This window comes from Chrysemys picta, chromosome 1, assembly GCF_011386835.1.
Source record: "Chrysemys picta bellii isolate R12L10 chromosome 1, ASM1138683v2, whole genome shotgun sequence".
NCBI classification, from domain to species: Eukaryota; Metazoa; Chordata; order Testudines; family Emydidae; genus Chrysemys; species Chrysemys picta.
This window is the reverse complement of record NC_088791.1, coordinates 259,261,733-259,281,331: the sequence shown is the minus strand read 5'-3', so window position 1 is coordinate 259,281,331 and position 19,599 is coordinate 259,261,733. Positions and strand designations below refer to the sequence as shown.

Genomic DNA, 19,599 nt, shown 5'->3' with positions numbered 1-19,599 from the left:
CAGGGACTGGGATTTGGGTGAGATTGCACTGATTGCAACTCAATCCAGAAGAGACACATTAGGCTGGTAGGTTGTGGGAACCAAAAGGAAGAAAAGGCAGAGTTGTCATCTCCTTCTATTGAGGGAGTCTGACCACCTTTTGTTAATCAGGTTTGCAATCTGGAGATCCTGTTTTGGAGCCACAGTTACTTCAGGATGCTCAGGTAGGAACAGTGGCCACAATTTACACGTTGAGAAAGTTTAAGATTTTTCTTTTGTATACAGACCTTGCCCCAGTGCTCCTGGCCTTTGTCACCTTGAGATGAGACTGCTGCAATGCATTCTGCATGGGGCTGTTGCCTTTACTCACAACCTTTTCTGATGCAGAATGTGCCAGCCCATTTGTTACAGGGTGTTTTGCATAAACAGCATATGAAGCCTATACTTCGCAATCTGCCACCGTTTCTGATTCATTTCCAGGGGCAATTTAAGGTGTTGGTTTTATCCTACACTTTAAAGCCTTAAATGGTTTGAGGCCTGGGTCACCTCAGAGTCATTTCTCACTGTACCATAACCACAGTCATTAAGAGTCCTTGATCTAACAGCTCCCTGGCTTGAGGGAGCTGGACACGGAGCATTTTCAGTGAGGGTCCTCAGCGGAATACATTTTCTGCTTTCCCTGGTCCAAGTCTGATTTTATTGAATTTCACTTTATGCTGCAAGGTCCAGTTATTGTCTTCCCAGGCTTTTTCTAAAAGTGAAGGAAAGAAAAGGATGGGCATCAGTGGGAGAGTTCTGATTTTGGAGAGCACCAGAACATCTGAGAGGTTTCAGTTATTTAGACAATGATTGTATAATGTTGCACTTTTGTGTGCTTGTGCCCAGAGCATAATTTGGGTGGTATTTTAAAAAAACTTAAATAAATATAAAAAATTAAGTTAAATTCTGTCAAGAAACATGCATGTCCAACTCCACATGACATCAAGTATATTTAAACACTCTTATCTGAGAGATTGGTTTGGTCCTTGATGATTTTATTTGTGTGTTTAAAAGAACGTGAGTATGAATGCAAGCGAAAGAGAAATTCAAAGCAGAATGAAGATATAATCTATTTTTAAATGCGTACATAAGTCATGGTTTCCATGATTGGCCCAGTCAGTGAACACCTTTTTTGCACAATGAGTTGATTTAATCAGTATGTTCTCAGGCCCATTTCAAGTGTGCCTGGTGATATTTCTTAAGTTCTTTTTTTACTAACGTGAACAAGCATAGTTAAAAATAAACCTAAAGATAACCCTCAAGATAAAATTACCTGCTTGTTCTTTACCAGTCTGATTATCTGTGCCACACAGAATATTGTGTGGTACTAATAATCATTGGGGGTGTGAGCAGAAGTTTAACTTTGACCCCTTTGGGGGGGGGCATGCTCTTTCCCGCCCCATCCCGGCAGGAGCTCGCGCTTCCTTCCTCCCACCCTGGCCCAGCAGGAAGTCACTTGTCCTTCCCTTACCCGGCAGCTCCTGGGGCTGGGAGGAGTTCTGTGCCCCCGTTTATGTAGGGTCATGCCCCTGCTTACCCCACCTTGTGCACACCCTGCTTATCTAGTGCCATACATTTACAGAGCACTTCACAAACAAAAAAGTCATGATGGTAACAATAAAAGCATTGGTATCCAGCAAATGGTGGGAAAATGCATATGGGTTGTTTTTATTTTTTTATTAAACATAATACTCCAGGGAATAGTAATTGGTTATACAGGGGTTTTTAATATACTCCTTTAACAATCCTAATATAGTTAAGTTGATTTTATCATGTATAGACATGACCAGAGTAGTCAGTTTTATCTGAATTTAGCCATTTTTGCATGGAAATTGTTTTAATCCACCCTGGCAAACATTACTACAGCAGAAATGTCAGAATCAATAGTACTTTTTTATTGAACTCTTCGTTTTAGGTTGAAGAGATGAATTTATATCAATATACAAAATATAAAAGTCAGGCTATTACTTGCCCATATAAACTTTCATAGCTTTCTGCTAAACAACTTCAGTTGCCAAGTATATTTTAGGAATTGGCATTGGTATGCTTTTATAAGAGCATGCCTGTAGCAATAGCAGTATTTCATGTTGTTCACATGATTTTCAATTAAGTTCCATATGATTACATATTTCATGTGATTAATGATTTGTCTATTTGAAGTTTTAGATCAATAGTGTAATACAGATCAGGATCCATGCTGTGATGTTTCCTTCCCTTTTCGTTTGGAAATGCAATAAGCTATCAGGGCAAAGTTCTCGTCCAACAGTTATGTCTGTTCAGTTACAAAGAAGCCAAACATCAGCATTTTCCAATATGTTAACAGATTAATTTTTAACTCTGCCTTGAACTTCTTAAATGACTGATTAACTTTTTCCTCAGAGCTTAACTTCGGTAATGTTACCTGTCAGCTCTGTGTTCTTGGGGAACCAGTGTGCAGTACCCAGCCTGTCTGAGTCACAAAAGACCTCCCCCCCCCCGGCACTTCCCCGCCTCTGCTTGAACCAAAACCGATCAGAAGAAAGACTTACAAAAAGCAAAGAAAAGGCCGTGGGAGACACATCTAAACCCCTCCAGACAAGGGTGACAGGATTAAGGAAACTCCCATAGCCTCATTTGCATCAGAGATGGGACAGGGAGGCATCCCCATTAGCATACAGACTGGAGAACAGAGATTCCAAGTCAAGAACTGCACGGAACTCTGGGACCAGAAAAGCAGGGAAGCACTGCATGATGGGGGATCTCTGCTCCAGATTTAATGAACTCACGCCTGCACACATCCAGCTCAGTAGTTATCAGACCAATTCTAGTAATAAATCCTTTATTGGCATCCAAAATACTGAAGCTGCCTAATTGCATTGTGAGCTCCCTGGAAGGAACACTGCTCATAGCCAGGAATGAGCAGTTCCTATTGTCTAGCCTGAACAAAACAACTTTGGTACACTCCCTTGAGCCATCAGTTTACCCATAAACAAATCTAGTGTTCTCCCTTGAACCATAGTTTCCCCACAAAAACCCCTACCCATGCTCAAGTAAGTTCTCTGATGCCTGGATCCAAAATTTGCATCAATTCCATTGGAACTTCATCTTCTCCTGACTGATCATGCTGGGGGCTCTGCCTGTCTCCAGCACTCCGGACCCTCAGCTACCACCACCACCTGGGAACTCCAATAGATTCAAGTTTCACAGGGTGGTGAGAACCCAGCTCTTTCTCTCTCTCTAGGTACAGCCTTCTGACCCTGATTTGTGTGATCAGTTATAGTTTTCTAAACCTGGCTTTTATAATCAAATTTAAGTTAGATTTAATATTATACCGGTTTTGTTTGTTTGGCTCCCCTGTGGTTATTACCTTGCAATAAATAACTTTCATGATTAAGCTGGTTGCTTCTCTCTCTCCATCGTGGGTGAATCATAGAATATCAGGGTTGGAAGGGACCTCAGGAGAATAAAGCAGGACCAATCTCCAACTAAATCATCCCAGCCAGGACTTTGTCAAGCCTGACCTTAAAAACCTCTAAGGAAGGGGATTCCACCACCTCCCTAGGTAATCCATTGCAGTGCTTCACCACCCTCCTAGTGAAAAAGTTTTTCCTAATATCCAACCTAAACCTCTCCCACTGCAACTTGAGAGCATTACTCCTTGCTCTGTCATCTCTTATCACTGAGAACAGTCTAGATCCATCCTCTTTGGAACCCCCTTTCAGGTAGTTGAGAGCATCTATCAAATCCCCCCCTATTCTTCTCTTCGGCAGACTAAACAATCCCAGATCCCTCAGCCTCTCCTCATAAGTCATGTGCTCCAAACCCCTAATCATTTTTGTTGCCCTCCGCTGGACTCTTTCCAATTTTTCCATATCCTTCTTGTAGTGTGGAGCCCAAAACTGGACACAGTACTCCAGATGAGACCTCACCAATGCCAAATAGAGGGGAATGATCATGTCCTTCGATCTGCTGGCGATGCCCCTGCTTATACAGCCCAAAATGCCGTTAGCCTTCTTGGCAACTAGGGCACACTGTTGACTCATATCCAGCTTTTCGTCCACCATAACCCCTAGGTCCTTTTCTGAAGAACTGCTGCCTATCCTTTTGGTCCCTAGTCTGTAGTAGTGCATGGGATTCTTCCATCCTAAGTGCAGGACTCTGCACTTGTCCTTGTTGAACATCAGATTTCTTTTGGCCCAATCCTCTAATTTGTCTAGGTCCCTCTGTATCCTATCCCTACCCTCCAAAGTATCTACCACTCCTTCCAGTTTAGTGTCATCTGCAAACTTGCTGAGGGTGCAGTCCACACCATTCTCCAGATCATTAATGAAGATACTGAACAAAACTGGCCCCAGGACCGACCCTTGGGGCACTCCACTGGATACCGACTGCCAACTAGACATGGAGCCATTGATCACTACCTGTTGAGCCTGACGAGCTAGCCAGCTTTCTATCCACTTTATATTCCATTTATCCAGCCCATTCTTTAACTAGCCAGCAAGAATACTGTGGGAGACCATGTCAAAAGCTTTGCTAAAGTCAAGGAATAACACGTCCACTGCTTTCCCCTCATCCACAGAGCCAGTTATCTCGTTATAGAAAGCAATTAAGTTAGTCAGGCATGACTTGCTCTTGGTGAATCCATGCTGACTGTTCCTGATCACTTTCCTCTCCTCTAAGTGTTTTTTTGGCTTCCTCATTTGCTCTGCAGCAACGCTCCTCGTACCTAAACTAAAGATCCCTGCAGCGCCCCAAAATCCTGGGGTTTGCTCATCAAGTGGGTTACTACCAGAACAATTGTAACTGTAATTGTGAAAGTGGGGATAGGGATGTGCTGAACCTGGGACAAATGAGGGTGGCAGCTTGAAGTGCTGCTCGACCCAGCCTGCTTAGGGGTACTCTATTCTGGTGCGGTGCCCAGGGCATATGAGGGTGACAGCTTGGAAATAATGCTCGACCCAACCTACTGAGTCCAGGGACATTTAAGGGGTCAGCGGATTAACCCAGTCCTCTCTGACATGCTCTGTTAGTGTGTGTGTGTGTGTGTATGCGTGTGTGTGAGAGAGAGAGAGAGAGAGAGAGAGAGAGAGATTGAGATTGATTCTGGGGCTGGAAGAACCCAGCCCTGGGAAACCTAGGTCTTGCAGGATAGCTCCATGGGGAGGGAACCTGCAGAAGTAGAGCGCCGTATAAAAACACAAGTGACACAAGCAGTACATTGATAGAATTACAGACACACTCACCAAAAGTAACCCTAATAAATGAGTGTATCCAAATGTAATGGGCAAATCTGGTAACAAATGAAGGCACAAAATAGGATTGTTTATTTCTTACCACTTCCCACAAACACTTAATACAGGACACAGTGGCTCTTACCATGAACTCAGTGAAATTACTTACAACAAGGTAAAAATGACCACTAAATAGAGGATCAGCATCAAAGCTGATGAGCCAATTAAGTTCCATTTAAGCCCTTGGAATGCAGTTTGAGATTTAAATGGAACATAAGACTTGTACAGGCCTGCAGTGAATTTCATCAGTCAGTAAGCACTGCACTCAGCAGAAAGGGCTAGATCCACAAAGATTTATTTAGGTAACACCTAATCCCAAGGCACCCTGCCACCAAGAAGAATCCACAGCCCTGAATTAGGTACCCAGGATGCATGGGGAGAGTTAGGCACCTAAGGAAGGGTCCTCAGAAGCCAGTCAGCTGAGCAGGAAGTTTCCTACATTTGCCAGGAGTGAAGTACAGAGAAAAGCGTATTTAGGTATCTAGCTCCCACTGGTCTGGTCCTCTAGGCGCCTGACTGCCATGCCAAAGGGAGGCACTTCCCTCTGCTCAGGATTCCAGGAGAAGGTTCATGGCTGAGAGTTGGGCACCAAAGCCAGGTCAGCTGCTGAGATAGCCCATGCCCTAGCAGGCAAAACCCAGACCTCTCTCATGAAAAGCTAGAGAAAGTCCTAATTATAGCCAATAATCCAGTGGTCAGGACACTCCCCTGAAGGATGGGAGATGTGGTTTCAAGTCCCTGATCTGCCTGTTTTAGAGCAGAGACTTGAATTCACATCTCCCACCACCCAGGTGAGTGCCCACGCCACCAGGCTACTGGGTATTGTAGGGTAGGCAGTCTCTCTCCTGTTGGAGCTGTTCTACTTGATATAAATAATTAAATATTCATTAGGCCAGAGAGAGAGAGAGAAAAAATGACTCTAGTCCAGTGGTTGGGGTATTCACATGGGATGTGGGAGAGATTGAGAGAGACCTACCCCCAAAACACTCACTAGTCTAGTGGGTTAGGGCACTGATTGGGAGGTGAAAGATGTGGATAAAAGTGACTGCTCCAAATCAGGCAGGCAGGGATTTGAATTTGGGTGATCTACATTCATAGATTCCAAGGCCAGAAGGGGCCATTGTGATCTCCTGCTCTGACCTCCTGTATAAGACAGGTCATAGGACTTCCCCAAAATAATTCTTGTTTGAACTAGAGCAGATCTTTTAGAAAAACATCCAGTCTTGATTTAAAAATGGTCAGTGATGGAGAATCCACCACAACCCTTGGTAAATTGTTCTAATGGTTAAGTATCCTCACTGTTAAAAATCTTATTTCCAGTCTGAATTTGTCTAGCTTCAGCTTCTAGCCAGTGAATTGTGCTATACCTCTCTCTGCTAGATTGAAGAGCACATTATTAAATATTTGTTCTCCATGTAGATACCTATAGCTATGTCCTAGGTGAGTGCCTTACCCAGTAGGCCACCAATAGTTTATGAAGATATACCTATCTCATAGAGCTGGAAGGGACCCTGAAAGGTCAGTGAGTCCAGCCCCCTGCCTTCACTAGCAGGACCAAGTACTGATTTTGCCCCAGATCCCTAGGTGGCCCCTTCCAGGGCTGAACTCACACCCTGGGATTTAGCAGGATAATGCTGAAACCACTGAGCTATCCCTCCCCCCACCTACAGGACTGGGCTCTGGCTGTGAAAAGTGGTAGTAGGGCATTTCTAGTCGTTCAGCTTAGTTATAAACAGTAAATGCAACATCTCTTACTTATAATAACTGAGTAGTTAGATAAGTATGGAAACTAGTGAGGCAGCACCTGTGCCTTCAGCGTCTATACTGACTACTTCACTAAAGAATGGACAATCATTAATGTAGAATAGCTTGTTGCTTTGGGGAAAAAAGACCTCTCAGGTCCTGAAGATACATCTTCACTGGTTCTCTCAAGCCCCTGCATGGATCAATATAGTCCCTAAGAAAAGGGGAAAACCTAATAATTTTGTATGGCCTAGGCAGACCAGTAACATAAAATATTTATCCCTGGGGAATCTATTCAGTGATGACATATTTCTGACCTCTATTCTATTAGCATTCTAATGGAGAAGAATATGCATACTTTTTAAAGGTATACTTATCTTATGGCACATAGCCTATTTATGTATTATCTGACAGTGAGGAGGAATTGGATTCTTCCTGTCTAAATTTACTCATCCTCATTGTTAGAACAACCTGGTACAGGATGTCATTTTAGTGTTCAATGGCAATGCTGTCTGTCATCTCTTTAAAAGTAGGTATATTAATAAATATTTTCCATTTGTACTTGGAATCTGGCAGATGAATCTATTCATAAGTCAAGAAGGAATCCATTCTCAGAGTTTAATTCTGTCTACAGATTTTTTATCTTCCAAAATACAAAGGTGCAAACACAGTGCCTGTCCCTAAGACTTTACAGTCTTAAAGACAGAGCTACCAGTTCAACTATTGCTGACAAGTGAATTTATTTCAGACTCTTTTAAAATGTATTTTTCAAACAATATTTGATCCCTTTAAAAGTATTTTGCTACATCTGCTAATGGATGCTGAACAATTTGGACTCTGCACTTTTTTCTAGGGTTGTTAAGTTTCCAATTAACTAAAAATTAAGCATTAACTGGAATACCAGAAGAGAGACAAAATATGAAAAAATTAAGTTCATTTTTAAAATTAAAATTAATTTATTGATTTGTAGCATCTATCACTAATTATCTAAAAGAAAAAAAATCATACTTCTTGTTTCTTTCTGAATGTCTATGGTGCCTGGGTCTTTAAGTCAAGCAAGCATGAAAAATGTCTTGTCCCCATATTAACTTTCTGCAACACTTGTTCAAGTGTAATTTGCTTGTGTTGTACCTATTGCTTACCCAGATGACTGAAGTACTCTCCGCATACCACACAGTGACAGTGCTAATTGTCCAGCATACAGTGAAAGTCAAGAAGCATGTTAGGGATACAGATTTTAGCTTTTATATTTTGTTTTGGTGGAATAGGAGCTGTTATTGCTGCCACTGCATCAAATGAGTGGAAAGTAACTAGCAGAGCAACATCAGTTATCACTGCAACTTGGGTTTTCCAGGGTCTTTGGATGAACTGCGCAGGAAACGCACTGGGCGCTTTTCATTGCAGACCTCATTTTACCATCTTCAGACTAGAAGGTAAGTAAAGGTAATTTTACTAGAACTAAGACAGTGCATGAAGAACTACATCAGTACAGGGTGATTAAGTAACATTTACAAATAACTCTGAGAATTTCAAGATGTGAGCCTAAGGAGGAAGAGAATGATTTTGGTTTGTACAACAGGGTATAACCAGAAACAAGGGTATACATTTAATAAAAGGAAAATATAGAATGAATATTGGAAATAATTTCCTGACAGTAACATGCATTCATTTCCCAAGGAAAAAAGGGTAATTCCACTATGTAAGACATTAAAAAAAAAACACTCCATACAGGACAGAATACTGGCAAATATACTTTTGGTAACAAACTTCTGTTGGCAGAGGTGGACTAGACTACCTAATAGAAATTAGAGATGGAAGAGGTCTATGTGAAACTAAATATATTGCTGGCAGGAGGCGGTAAGTTATAATGACAGGATCTCTGACACTTATCAGAACTTCTTAAAATAATTAGGGACCTGGTCCAATGGAGCACTTGTGTATATTCTTCACTACAAGCATGAGTGTAAGGGAACTACTGACATGCTTAGAGCTAAGCACCTATGTATGTGTTTCCAGGATTGCAGCATGATATTGTAGAAGGTGAGTTAGAAAAAGAGAGAGAGAGGTATTGTACATCATCTATTGATTTGTAAAAAAGTAAATGTAGGCTGCTCAACTACTGAGTGAAGGTGGGTTTTTTTTTCTTCTTCTGTGTATAGAACAGCATATGGAGAAGCATTTGGTTTAAAATATTTGTAGTACTAGTTAAACTTTGAGGCACTAAACAATAAAGTCCTTTCTAGAATTCGCATAGTAGAACTACTCAGCTACCACCAATGATGCCCCTTCTTTCCCATGAGGACAAGGGCAAAGGAACTTGCTGAAACTGGGCTCTCCAGGATGACTGGGGCAAATGAACAAGGTGGAGTAGGTCCACCATAATCCAGTGTGTGGTGGGGGACGGTACTAAAAAAAGACCACCACTAGTAATTTCATGGAATCAGGGAAGAAATCCAGGGCAGAGGCAACCTTGCAAATTCCTCTTTGAGAGCTACAAGAAACACTAGTAGGTGGCATTCGTGGCCTGAGGGTCATACAGGCCAATTCCTGGTCCTATTGAAGTCAGAAATTTTGTTGTAGACCTCAGTGGAACCAAAATTTGGCCTATCATGAGTACCTATGACTTTATACATCTACTCTGCCTTCAGAGCATTTACCTGCTTTGAATAGTAGAAATCCATAAAAGGTAAAGTTGATTGGTCAAAATGACTGATGATGAGGATGATGAAGATGAAATTATGGGCTTGAAGTTGCAGCCCTGGTGTAGGCAAAGCTCCCAGTAAGATCAATGGAACATTTATATCTCTTTGTACATATTTTATCAGACAGTCCTCAGAACTGCAAAAAATCATGTACTAATTATCTGAATCAGTGAGAAACCTTTTACTCGTGTTACAATATAGCTAAAATTAATCAAAGACGGGAAAAAAGCGATAGAAACTCAAGTGCACTATTTAAAAATCTGTTTTATTTTTGAATAATTGTTCATGGATTGTAATGCTTATTTTTTCTTGAATTTTTTTTTAAAAAGAACACTTTCCTTTCAGTACTTCAGTGACTATAAACTTTCATTATTATAATAATTGCTAGGAAGGTTATTTTCAATATAATCAATCACATTAGTGACAAAATTTTACTGCTTTGAACCATTTAATCATTGACTGACTACAACTGGCATAATAAATATGATATGAATATGTATGACGTTTTTAAACAATGTATGTACAAATCCCAATAAACTTTTGCTTTTTAGTAGTTTATAATAATACAGATATGTAATTAACAGCTTTGAGCAACATGTTCTTATTAAAATGAGATGGCAGCAATCATTTGAACCAACATTTAGGACATCTAATTTTAATCAGCCAGGGTAAGCACCTTCAAGGTATCGTATTACATGCTGAGAAAAATAGATATGCAAAAATAATGAAGCATTTTGTTTTATAAAATTACTTGACATCATGATACTCTGAAGAAAACAAGAAATCTGCTGGAAGAGCTTTGCACATAGTGCTAGATTGTAAAATATGAATCCACCATTATTCCAAAAGGAACTAAAATTGCCAGTGTGTCTTCCAGAGCCTGGTGGTGCTGGCACAATTTTTTACAGTGGGGGTGCTAAAGGTGGAAACCATGTATTTGGGTTATACTACTTCAAGCCAGAGGGTGTGGCTGTACTCCTAGTTCCAGCACCTATGCCAGAGCCTCTATGTATCATCATCATTATTATTATTAACATAGTGAGTGTGGGCAGGGACAGAGAAATAGCTTTACTATTGCTCACTTATTTTATAGCATTTATTTGCAGTTTGTTATAGAATAAAATACTAAACCGGCTATGCAAGCTCTTTGGTTCTTTAGTAATCTTTAGACAGTTGGGTTGGGGACCAGGAAGAAACAATGAGTTCTAGTCTTAGCTCTTCCGCTTACTGGTATTAATAAACTTCATGGCCGTATCATTGAGCAAAGTGTCTTCTTTCTAAATTAGAAGACAGGCAAGTATCTTTCCCCCATTTAACAGATGATATAGCTGAGAAGTTCCAGAACTGGAAATTGAATCCTATCTGTAGCATAGCAGACCCAGTTCTCATTCACAGTTATACTGTCTTTCAGAATGGAATTGCCAAACTTATTTGTTTGGCAGCAATGTCTGTAACCATTATACTACTATCATCTCTGCAGCCAGGAATAGAACCCAGGAATCCTGACTCCCAGTGTTCCACTAGGGTCACCAAATGAAATTAATAGGTAACAGGTTTAAAACAAACAAAGGGAAGTATTTTTTTGCACAATACACAGTCAACCTGTGGAACTCCTTGCCAGAGGATGTTGTGAAGGCCAAGACTATAACAGGGTTCAAAAAAGAACTAGATACATTCATGGAGGATAGGTCCATCAATGGCTATTAGCCAGGATAAGGAGGGAGGATGCCAGAAGCTGGGAATGGGTGACAGGGGATGCATCACTTGATGATTATATGCTCTGTTCATTCCCTCCAGGCACTGGTACTGGCCACTTTCAGAAGACAGGATACTGGGCTAGATGGGCCTTTTGTCTCACCCAGTATGGCTGTTCTTATGTACTGGCTAGCAAATAGTTGTTTAAACCACTGGTATAGTGTGTCACATCTTCTTGTGACTGGTTTACCTAGAGGATAATAGCCTCCTACTACTACCAGGTACTCCATTAACTCAGTGGTAGAAGTCTGTGTAACTCATGTAAAGGTTCTGGGTTCATAACTTGAATTCATTTTGGTTTAAATATTAGTTATTCAAAAACATATGTTTAAAAAACATTAAGATTCCAAAGTCAAGCACACAAAACCTTAATTCAGCCCCATTATGTGTATGGGTTTGTCTAATTACACAATCACATGCTTTCTGGTCTACTGGACTCCTACTTCAGTCAGTGCACAAGATGGACAGTGAATGAGGCAGAGGGTTGCAAGAAGGACAGGGATGTTCTCTTGTGGCTAAGGCACTGGAATAGAACACAAGAGAGCTGGGTACTGTTCCTGGCTCTATCACATCTTTGCAGTGTATATGAGGTTGAGCAACACTCTCACACTCAAACATTAGAAAGTCTGGAACTTAACAGTGAAGGCCCTGATCCAGCAGAGCACTTAAGTACTGAAATAATTTCATGCAATTCTCACTCTACCGAACTTACACTGCTTGCCTAAATATATGTTTGCCTCTTAGCATATGCAATGGTCAAAATAACAAATCATTATGAGAGTACTAAGTACCATTTCCAATAATCGTCTAGTAACAAGTTAATTTTACTTCTGTGCCTATATTTTAAGTGTGTAGAATTTTTGTAAAGAAAATGTAATATTGGTCTGAGGTATTAGCCGGATACCACTGAAACATCCTTGCAGCTTTAATTTGTTTATAACAAAAATTTTGTTGTGTTTTTTGTGGGGGGAGGTGGTTGGTTTTCTTTTAATAGCAGGCTAAGCTGAACATTCTGTATTATTTATTCTTCTGCCGTGTTAAAGTCTCCTGATAAATCATTGCTTTTGTTCATCAGGGTGTACTATTTTATACCATAAAGTAGATCTATTATTTATATTATGTAGCAACATTTTCCATGAAGACCCATAAGGTCTTCTCTTGAAGTTTTAACTTCTAGCTCCTAATTTTTGAAAAGGTGAATCATGAAGATTTAGCTAGTTCAAACCAATGAATTTCAACAGCTAAATCCTCCCACACCTTATAGTTAAGTGCAGTTATTCTTCTCATCTGGAAGGCCTACTATGAGGTTTTCCCCACATGCTTCCAATTTTTTAAATATTCCATGTTGTTCTACAGAAATCAGTGACACCAACATGCATAACTGTTGATATTTTCATATTCAAAGGAAATCAACTAAAATGTGGTATCTTATTTAACATGAGGCTATTCTTCTACAGCTGACAATCAGATACAAGACATGTCTAAGATTTATATTCGGTTACACAGTGCATTTGTTCAAAGTGATGAATACTGATTCATATTTCCAAAGGAAATGTGAACTTAGGAATTCTGTATTTCCTTTCTCAGATGGAGCTGTTCCAAAATGCTCTCCTATTTGTAGACTGCTTTTCCTTTCTCCAAAAGTGACATTATAATAAGAGGTTTCAAAGTAGCAGCCGTGTTAGTCTGTATCCGCAAAAAGAAGAACAGGAGTACTTGTGGCACCTTAGAGACTAACAAATTTATTAGAGCATTATAATAAGACAGAATGAAAAATACTTCAACTAGCACAAATACCCTGTATACAGCAGAAATAGGAGAACAAGCCACACACCAAAAATAGTGAAAAGTGACTCACTGACCCCATTTTAACATGTTATTTAATTGACCTACCAGCTAGATTCATCCTTCACAGGGACATAAGCACCTTCTCAGCTAAAAAGCTGGCCAAAAAAACAAGCAAAACAAAGAGCTGTTTGGAGCCCAGCCTCCAGGGCAAGCCTTGCAATGCACAGGTCAGCTCTATTTTAAATTCCAGAAGTGGCATAAGGTGGGGGAAGAAACAGTATAATTAATTAAAAGAACAACACACACTACTACCACCACCAGGCTCTTATATAGTGCTTTTCATCCGGAGATCTCAAAGTACATTACAAAGGAAGTAACACCATTATTGACAGCAGGTTCAGAGGGAGACACAATTTATGGTCTGATTTTACCTTCTTCCAGCACCTTTGGGCTCCACAAAACATAAGGCCAGCCCTGCTCTATTGCTATGAAATAGCCTCTCATATCCTGGTTACATAATATTTTCTCTCATGCCTCAGTTGCTTGCATTTAATCTACCCAAAAATTAATGATTTTACAGTTAAGCTCCTCCTTTGTAATTTGACAACAATTAAAGGACTGTGTTCTGGATCTGTTAGCCATGCAACAGCAGTGTAACACACCTCCTCTGTAACAAAGTCTCTGCATTACTCACGGCCACAAGGATATGGTTACTCATGTACATGAAGGGGGTCTAACTGAAGGGTAAAAAGTAGTGGTATTCCAAACTCTGCCTACAAAATAAACTTCATCTATTCAAGAAGCCAAAATGAGACACCACTCCCACTAGATGGTGCAGATGTTCAAAATATGATACTGTGCACTCCACTGGGTAGACCTGGGCAAAAAAAGATTCAGCAAAAAGTAAATTCACACACCCCCTTCCCCTCCCCCCAAAAAACCCTGCATTTTTCTGTGAACAGTTTCAGCTGGAAAAAAACATTAAAAAAAGTTGAAAGTTTGTTTTAGCCATTTCAAAAGGAAATGTTTTGACTTCATTTTTGAAATGGCATTTGTTTTCAAAAGTTAGCTAAGAAGTGAAAGCCACTTGAAAACAACCTGAAACAAAGCACCAAAAGAGTTGTTTTGGGTCAAACAAAATGTTTCATTTGACCCAAAATGAATTTTTTTTTTTCATTTCAGCAAGAAAAAACAAAAAAATTCCATTTGGGTTTGGACAGAATAATCAATTATTTGTGCAGCTCTACTATTAGGCTCCTTGGGCGTGACCATTCCCCTCAGTGTGGCTTGGAGGACCGCAACTACACATGGCTGCCCTGTTGTCCTTCCACTGACTGCCTTCTTTTCTATCTGTGCAGCAGCAGCTTCAAAGGGCACGAAGAGGCAGCTAACACTGTCTGGAACACCGCTAACTCCCAATCAGCCACTCAGATATCTAGGTGGGCTGCAGGACAGCAGACTGGAAAGAGTAGATGCTCCCTTGTAGAGCCCTTCGTGGGACTATTTTTTTATCCTGCTCCACAATACCCACTCCCACCTGCTCCTGCATCGTTTCTTGCATTTTTATCCCGCTCCCACCTGCAAAACCTTAGATCCCACAAATCCTGCAAGAGAGACAAATTTCCCCATGCTACTAAAAACTAAAACCAAAAAAAACAGGTTGTTTAATATATTATAAACGGAATTCAGAATCAACTTTTACCAAGAAAAGAATAAAACAAATCTTGCTTAAACCATGTAAAAAAATACTTCAACTCCTGTTATAATAGACATGTAATCTTTCTATCCCTCACTATAATTTAAGTATTAAAAACGTTATTAAAAAAAAAAGAAAAACTTGCTTTACATTGCTGAAAATCTATTTATGACAAACTGATGAGAGATGTTGTGGTTTCCCACAAAATTACCACTTTTTTTTGCACACCCAATCCCGCCCAAAGAGGCGATGCCGGGGGCGGGGGCACGGGAAGGGTTGACCACCTGCCCTCCCCAGAAGCTTGCTCAGGGCACTTAATCCAGATGGGGAGAGGAAGGGGCGGGGTCAGAGCCGGAAGGGAAGAGGCGGGGCCAGAGCCTCTCTTCTTCCTAGGGTGACCAGATGTCCCGATTTTATAGGGATTGTCCTGATTATTGGGTCCTTTTTTTGGTATAGGCTCCTACTACCCCCCACCCCGTCCCAATTTTTCACATTTGCTGTCTGATCACCCTACCTCTTCCAGCCACACTGCCCGGTGCAGCGCAGCGGCTGCCCTGGGCTCAGCTTCTAAGGGATAGTGGCCAAGCAAGCTGGAGCCCACCCCGGCATGCTCAGAGTTGGCTCCCATCCCCAGAAGCTGAGCCTGGGCAAGGCAGGGAGTGGCAACAGCAACAGCCCTCTCCCTGCCCAGGCTCAGCTTCTGGGGTCAGGAGCATGCCAGGGAGGGCAGGGGGCTCCAGCTTGCTCGGCCACTGTCACCAGAAGCTGAGTCTGGGGGGGCGGGCGGCCTGCGGCTGCCACAGTCAGGCATCCTCCAGGTAGCTCCTGTGCTGCATCGGGCAGCATCCAGGAGTGGCTCCAGAGCCTGGCTGCCAGAAGAGCAGCCGAACAGCTCAGGGAGCTGGGCCGGCACAGCAGGAGGACAGAGCCCCCCGCCCAGGTAATGTGGAATGGGGAGGAGGGGACAGGGAGAGTGCAGGGGCCCTGGACTGGGGGCGGGGCAGGGAGGAGTCATGTGGGAGGTCACGCAGGAGGGGTCACGTGTACCCCCTTTAGCTGGTGCCCCCCTTTGTGTCCCTCCCACTAGTTGCCTCTGCTCACCCGTAACAAAGTATATTTTATCCATTCCCACTATTATGGCAGCGGATCCTGCAGGACTCACAGGATTCCAGTCCCACTGCAGGGCTCTACTCCCCTGCTCAGCTCTCTCCCTGGAGAATGACCTCTTATCCCCGCAATTGACTGAGGCTCATAAAATACTTCAAAAGCAGGGTGGGCAAACTACGGCTAGGGCCGCATTCGGCCCTTCAAACATTTTAATCTGGCCCTCGAGCTCCCACTGGGGAGCAGGGTCCAGAGCTTTCCCTACTCCAGCACGCTGGCTGGGGAGCAGGGTCATGGGCTTCCCCACTCCACTGCCCCCACCCCAAGTGTTGCCTCCGCAGCTGCTATTGACCGAGAACCACGGCCAATGGGAGCTGCAGGGGTGGCACCTGTGGACAGGGCTGCGCATAGAAGCCGGAGAGGGGACATGCCTTTGCTTCCGCGAGCTGCTTGAGGTAAGTACCACCCAGAGCCTGCACCCCTGACCCCCTCCAGTGCCCCAACCCCTGTCCCAGCCCTGATCCCCCTCCCACTCTCCAAACCTCTTGGTCCCAGCCCAGAGCACCCTCCTGTACCCCCAACCCCTCATCCCCAGCCCCACCCAGAGCCTGCACCCCAACCTCCTGCCCCAGCCCGGAGCCTCCTCCCACACCCTGAACTTCTCATTTCTGGCCCCAGCCCAGAGCCTGCACCCCCAACCAGAGCCCTCACCCCCTCCTGCACTCCAACCCCCAATTTCATGAGCATTCATGGCCGCCATGCAATTTCCATACCCAGATGTGGTTCAAAAAGTTTGCCCACCCCTGTTCTAAAGAGTAATTTTTTGCTTTCGGAATGCATCATATGGCAGGTATTTTCCAAAAAAACTTCCAGAGATCTTCACTCTCCTCCTCCACTTCAATCTGCGCAAGCTGAACTCTGTGTGCTATCATATCAGTACAGTCACTATAGTTTACAGGAACAAAGTATAAACATTTCCAGCAAATGTACTTAATACAAGTTTGTTTGCCAAGTGACTCTGTATCCTTCTTTGGTTATAGTTTGGAGAGGTTTTTGTTTAAATGAGAAACCAAGTGGAAAGGTTTCCTAGTCCCTCACCCTTCCTGTCTGCAAGTACATGCTTCCTTGGTACACAATCATTATAGGATATGGGAGAAAATCCTGTAAGCCTGTTGGTAAAATGCTGGCAGCACATCACTTGCTTATCATCCACATTCTTGTCTATTGTGTAGGTTAAAATAAGAAAATGTTCAACTATCGCTTTTAGGATCACGGATTCATATATCCCCTGCAGGATCATTGTGGAGACCCTTCCCCCCCTAAATGATCTTAAGAACCACAGTGGGGAGCAGGAGCAGGATGTAGGTCAGTTGCCTGGGTCAGCAGATGAGATTGACACCCATTCTAAGACCTTAAGGAGCTAGTATCGGTGATTTGCCTTAATGGAAGCAGAGCCAGGAAGAAGGTAGGATCAACTTCCCCCCTCTCCCCTATTTACCTGGAATTTAATAGGTCATGGTCTGGTGGAATATATGGCAACAGATAGTTCCAATGTGGAACCACTTGGGCAAGAAATCATGAGACTCAGCTAGCAGATAATGTACACAGCAGCAGCTACCTGAGAGCAAATTTGGCAGCCTTACAGCAGTGTGAAATTAAGAGACTGGGGAAATCAAAAGGCTGAGTCACATGGAGCCTGAGAAAAAAAGTCTAGCAACTTCAGGTGGAAAAAAAAAAAAAAGAAGAAGAAGCAGTGAGTAGAGCAGGCCCAGACAAGGCAGCTGCAGGTCTATGGATGGAATCAGAACTGGGACTCCATGATTAGAAAAGCTGTCCAAGCAGAGCAGTGGTAACTAGCATGGAGTCGGGGCAGAGGCAGCACTGGGAGGCAGGCAGGGTCCAGAGGAGTATTACCTCAGTAATGGATCCAGTCCGTGGTGCTATGTTCACAAATGTTTGTATTGGTAAAATGAAGTAGAGGAGATCTGGGAAGCAACTTATGTTTCAGTGATATGTATTAGTGTTATGGTGCACTCTAACCTCTGGGGTGCCCCTAAAACCGTTCCAGGGAACTTTGCCTCTTATGCCCTCTTTTGACCACTTCTTCAGCCCTGGAGTTTCCTGTCTCTCTCCAAGTCTTCCAGCCAGGTCATCTTTTAAGTGCCTTAAAGTGCCAGCCAGCCTGCGACAGCCATTTCAAATTGTGACTATTGTCTCAATGCTACTCCCACTGAAATCCTTTTTTTTTTTTTTTTTTTTTTGCCGCTAGGCTCACTCCTGTTCCTGTTGAAATCAAAGTTCTGTCTACAATCTTAGCAAAGGCTAAATATTAAAACAGCAAAAATTAGACCATTTAAAAGAATTTGGGGCATTTTTGTTAATGAAAAATGGAAAAGTCTAAAATAACCTAGAGAACATGGTATTTTCAATACTTCATCTTTATTTTTTAAACTTTATGTCCCCAGAGAGTTTGAAACAAAAATCTGTAGGAACAAAAAATGTAGCCCATACTTACACAATGGGGAGCTATCTGCAAATCAGTGACTCTGAAATGGGATTTGGGGTCATAACGAATCATCAGCTGACCAGGAGTTTCCAGTACTGAGATCACATAGGCTAATCTGACCTTTGGACATATAAACTGCAGAATCTCGAGTTGGAGTATGGATGTTAGATTACCTCTGTATTTGGCACTGGAACAATCACTACTGAAACACCATGTTTTGGTGTCCACAATTCAAGAAGGATGTTTATAAACTGGAGAGGGTTCAGAGAAGAGCCAGGAGAATGTGCAATATCAAAAAACATGCCTTATTGTGATGGAGTGAGCTCCTTGAGTTTATTTTCCTTAACAAAGAGAACATTAAGGGGTGACTTGATCAGTCTATAAGTACATATATGGGGAGCACAAATTTGATAACAGAGGTCTCTTCAACTTAGCAGAGAAAGGTATAACATGATCCAATGGCTGCAAGTTGATGGTAAGCAAATTCAAACTGGAAATAATGTGCACATTTTTAACAGTTAATCATTGGAACAATTTACCAAAGGTTGGGAAAATTTTAAAATCAAAATTGGATGTTTTTCTAAAAAAGACACTCTCATTAAAACAAGAATTAATTCAGGGAAGTTCTATGGCCTATGTTATACAGGAGATCAGACACGATTATCACAATGGTCCCTTCTGGCTTTATAATCTATGAATTTAGAACAACAGAACTCCATGTATGATGAACTTTCCATGAAGATGAAAAGTCTGTTTCTAACCAAGAATAGTTGTTGCTGTGCATGAGTCATAGAGAGTTACTTCCTGAGACACAGACTTTATTGGCAAACTTCACTTCTCTCCACTAAGGAAAAACAATAGTATTGTTCACCAAAAGAAAACAAAATATGCTCCTTTAGGTCTTAAGTGTTTTGGCTCTTGTTTGCTTTTATTTAAATTTTACCAATTAGCCAATTTTCTATATAGCTTTATATTTTTCTTTCATTTTCTTTGTTCTATGAAGCCATGCACTAGTCA

At 42.0% G+C, this 19,599-nt stretch overlaps 1 protein-coding gene across 1 annotated transcript in view; it reads left to right on the top strand.

Moving 5' to 3' along the window:
* Positions 1 to 8,093: 8,093 nt before the first annotated feature.
* The window catches only part of CLDN10 (claudin 10), a 96,491-nt gene continuing 84,985 nt past the window's right edge, over positions 8,094 to 19,599 (top strand). The window contains exon 1 of the mRNA XM_005305003.4: positions 8,094 to 8,464. Within this exon, the coding sequence (XP_005305060.3) occupies positions 8,251 to 8,464 (214 nt within the window). The 5' untranslated portion in view covers positions 8,094 to 8,250. The remainder of the gene's footprint in view (positions 8,465 to 19,599) is intronic.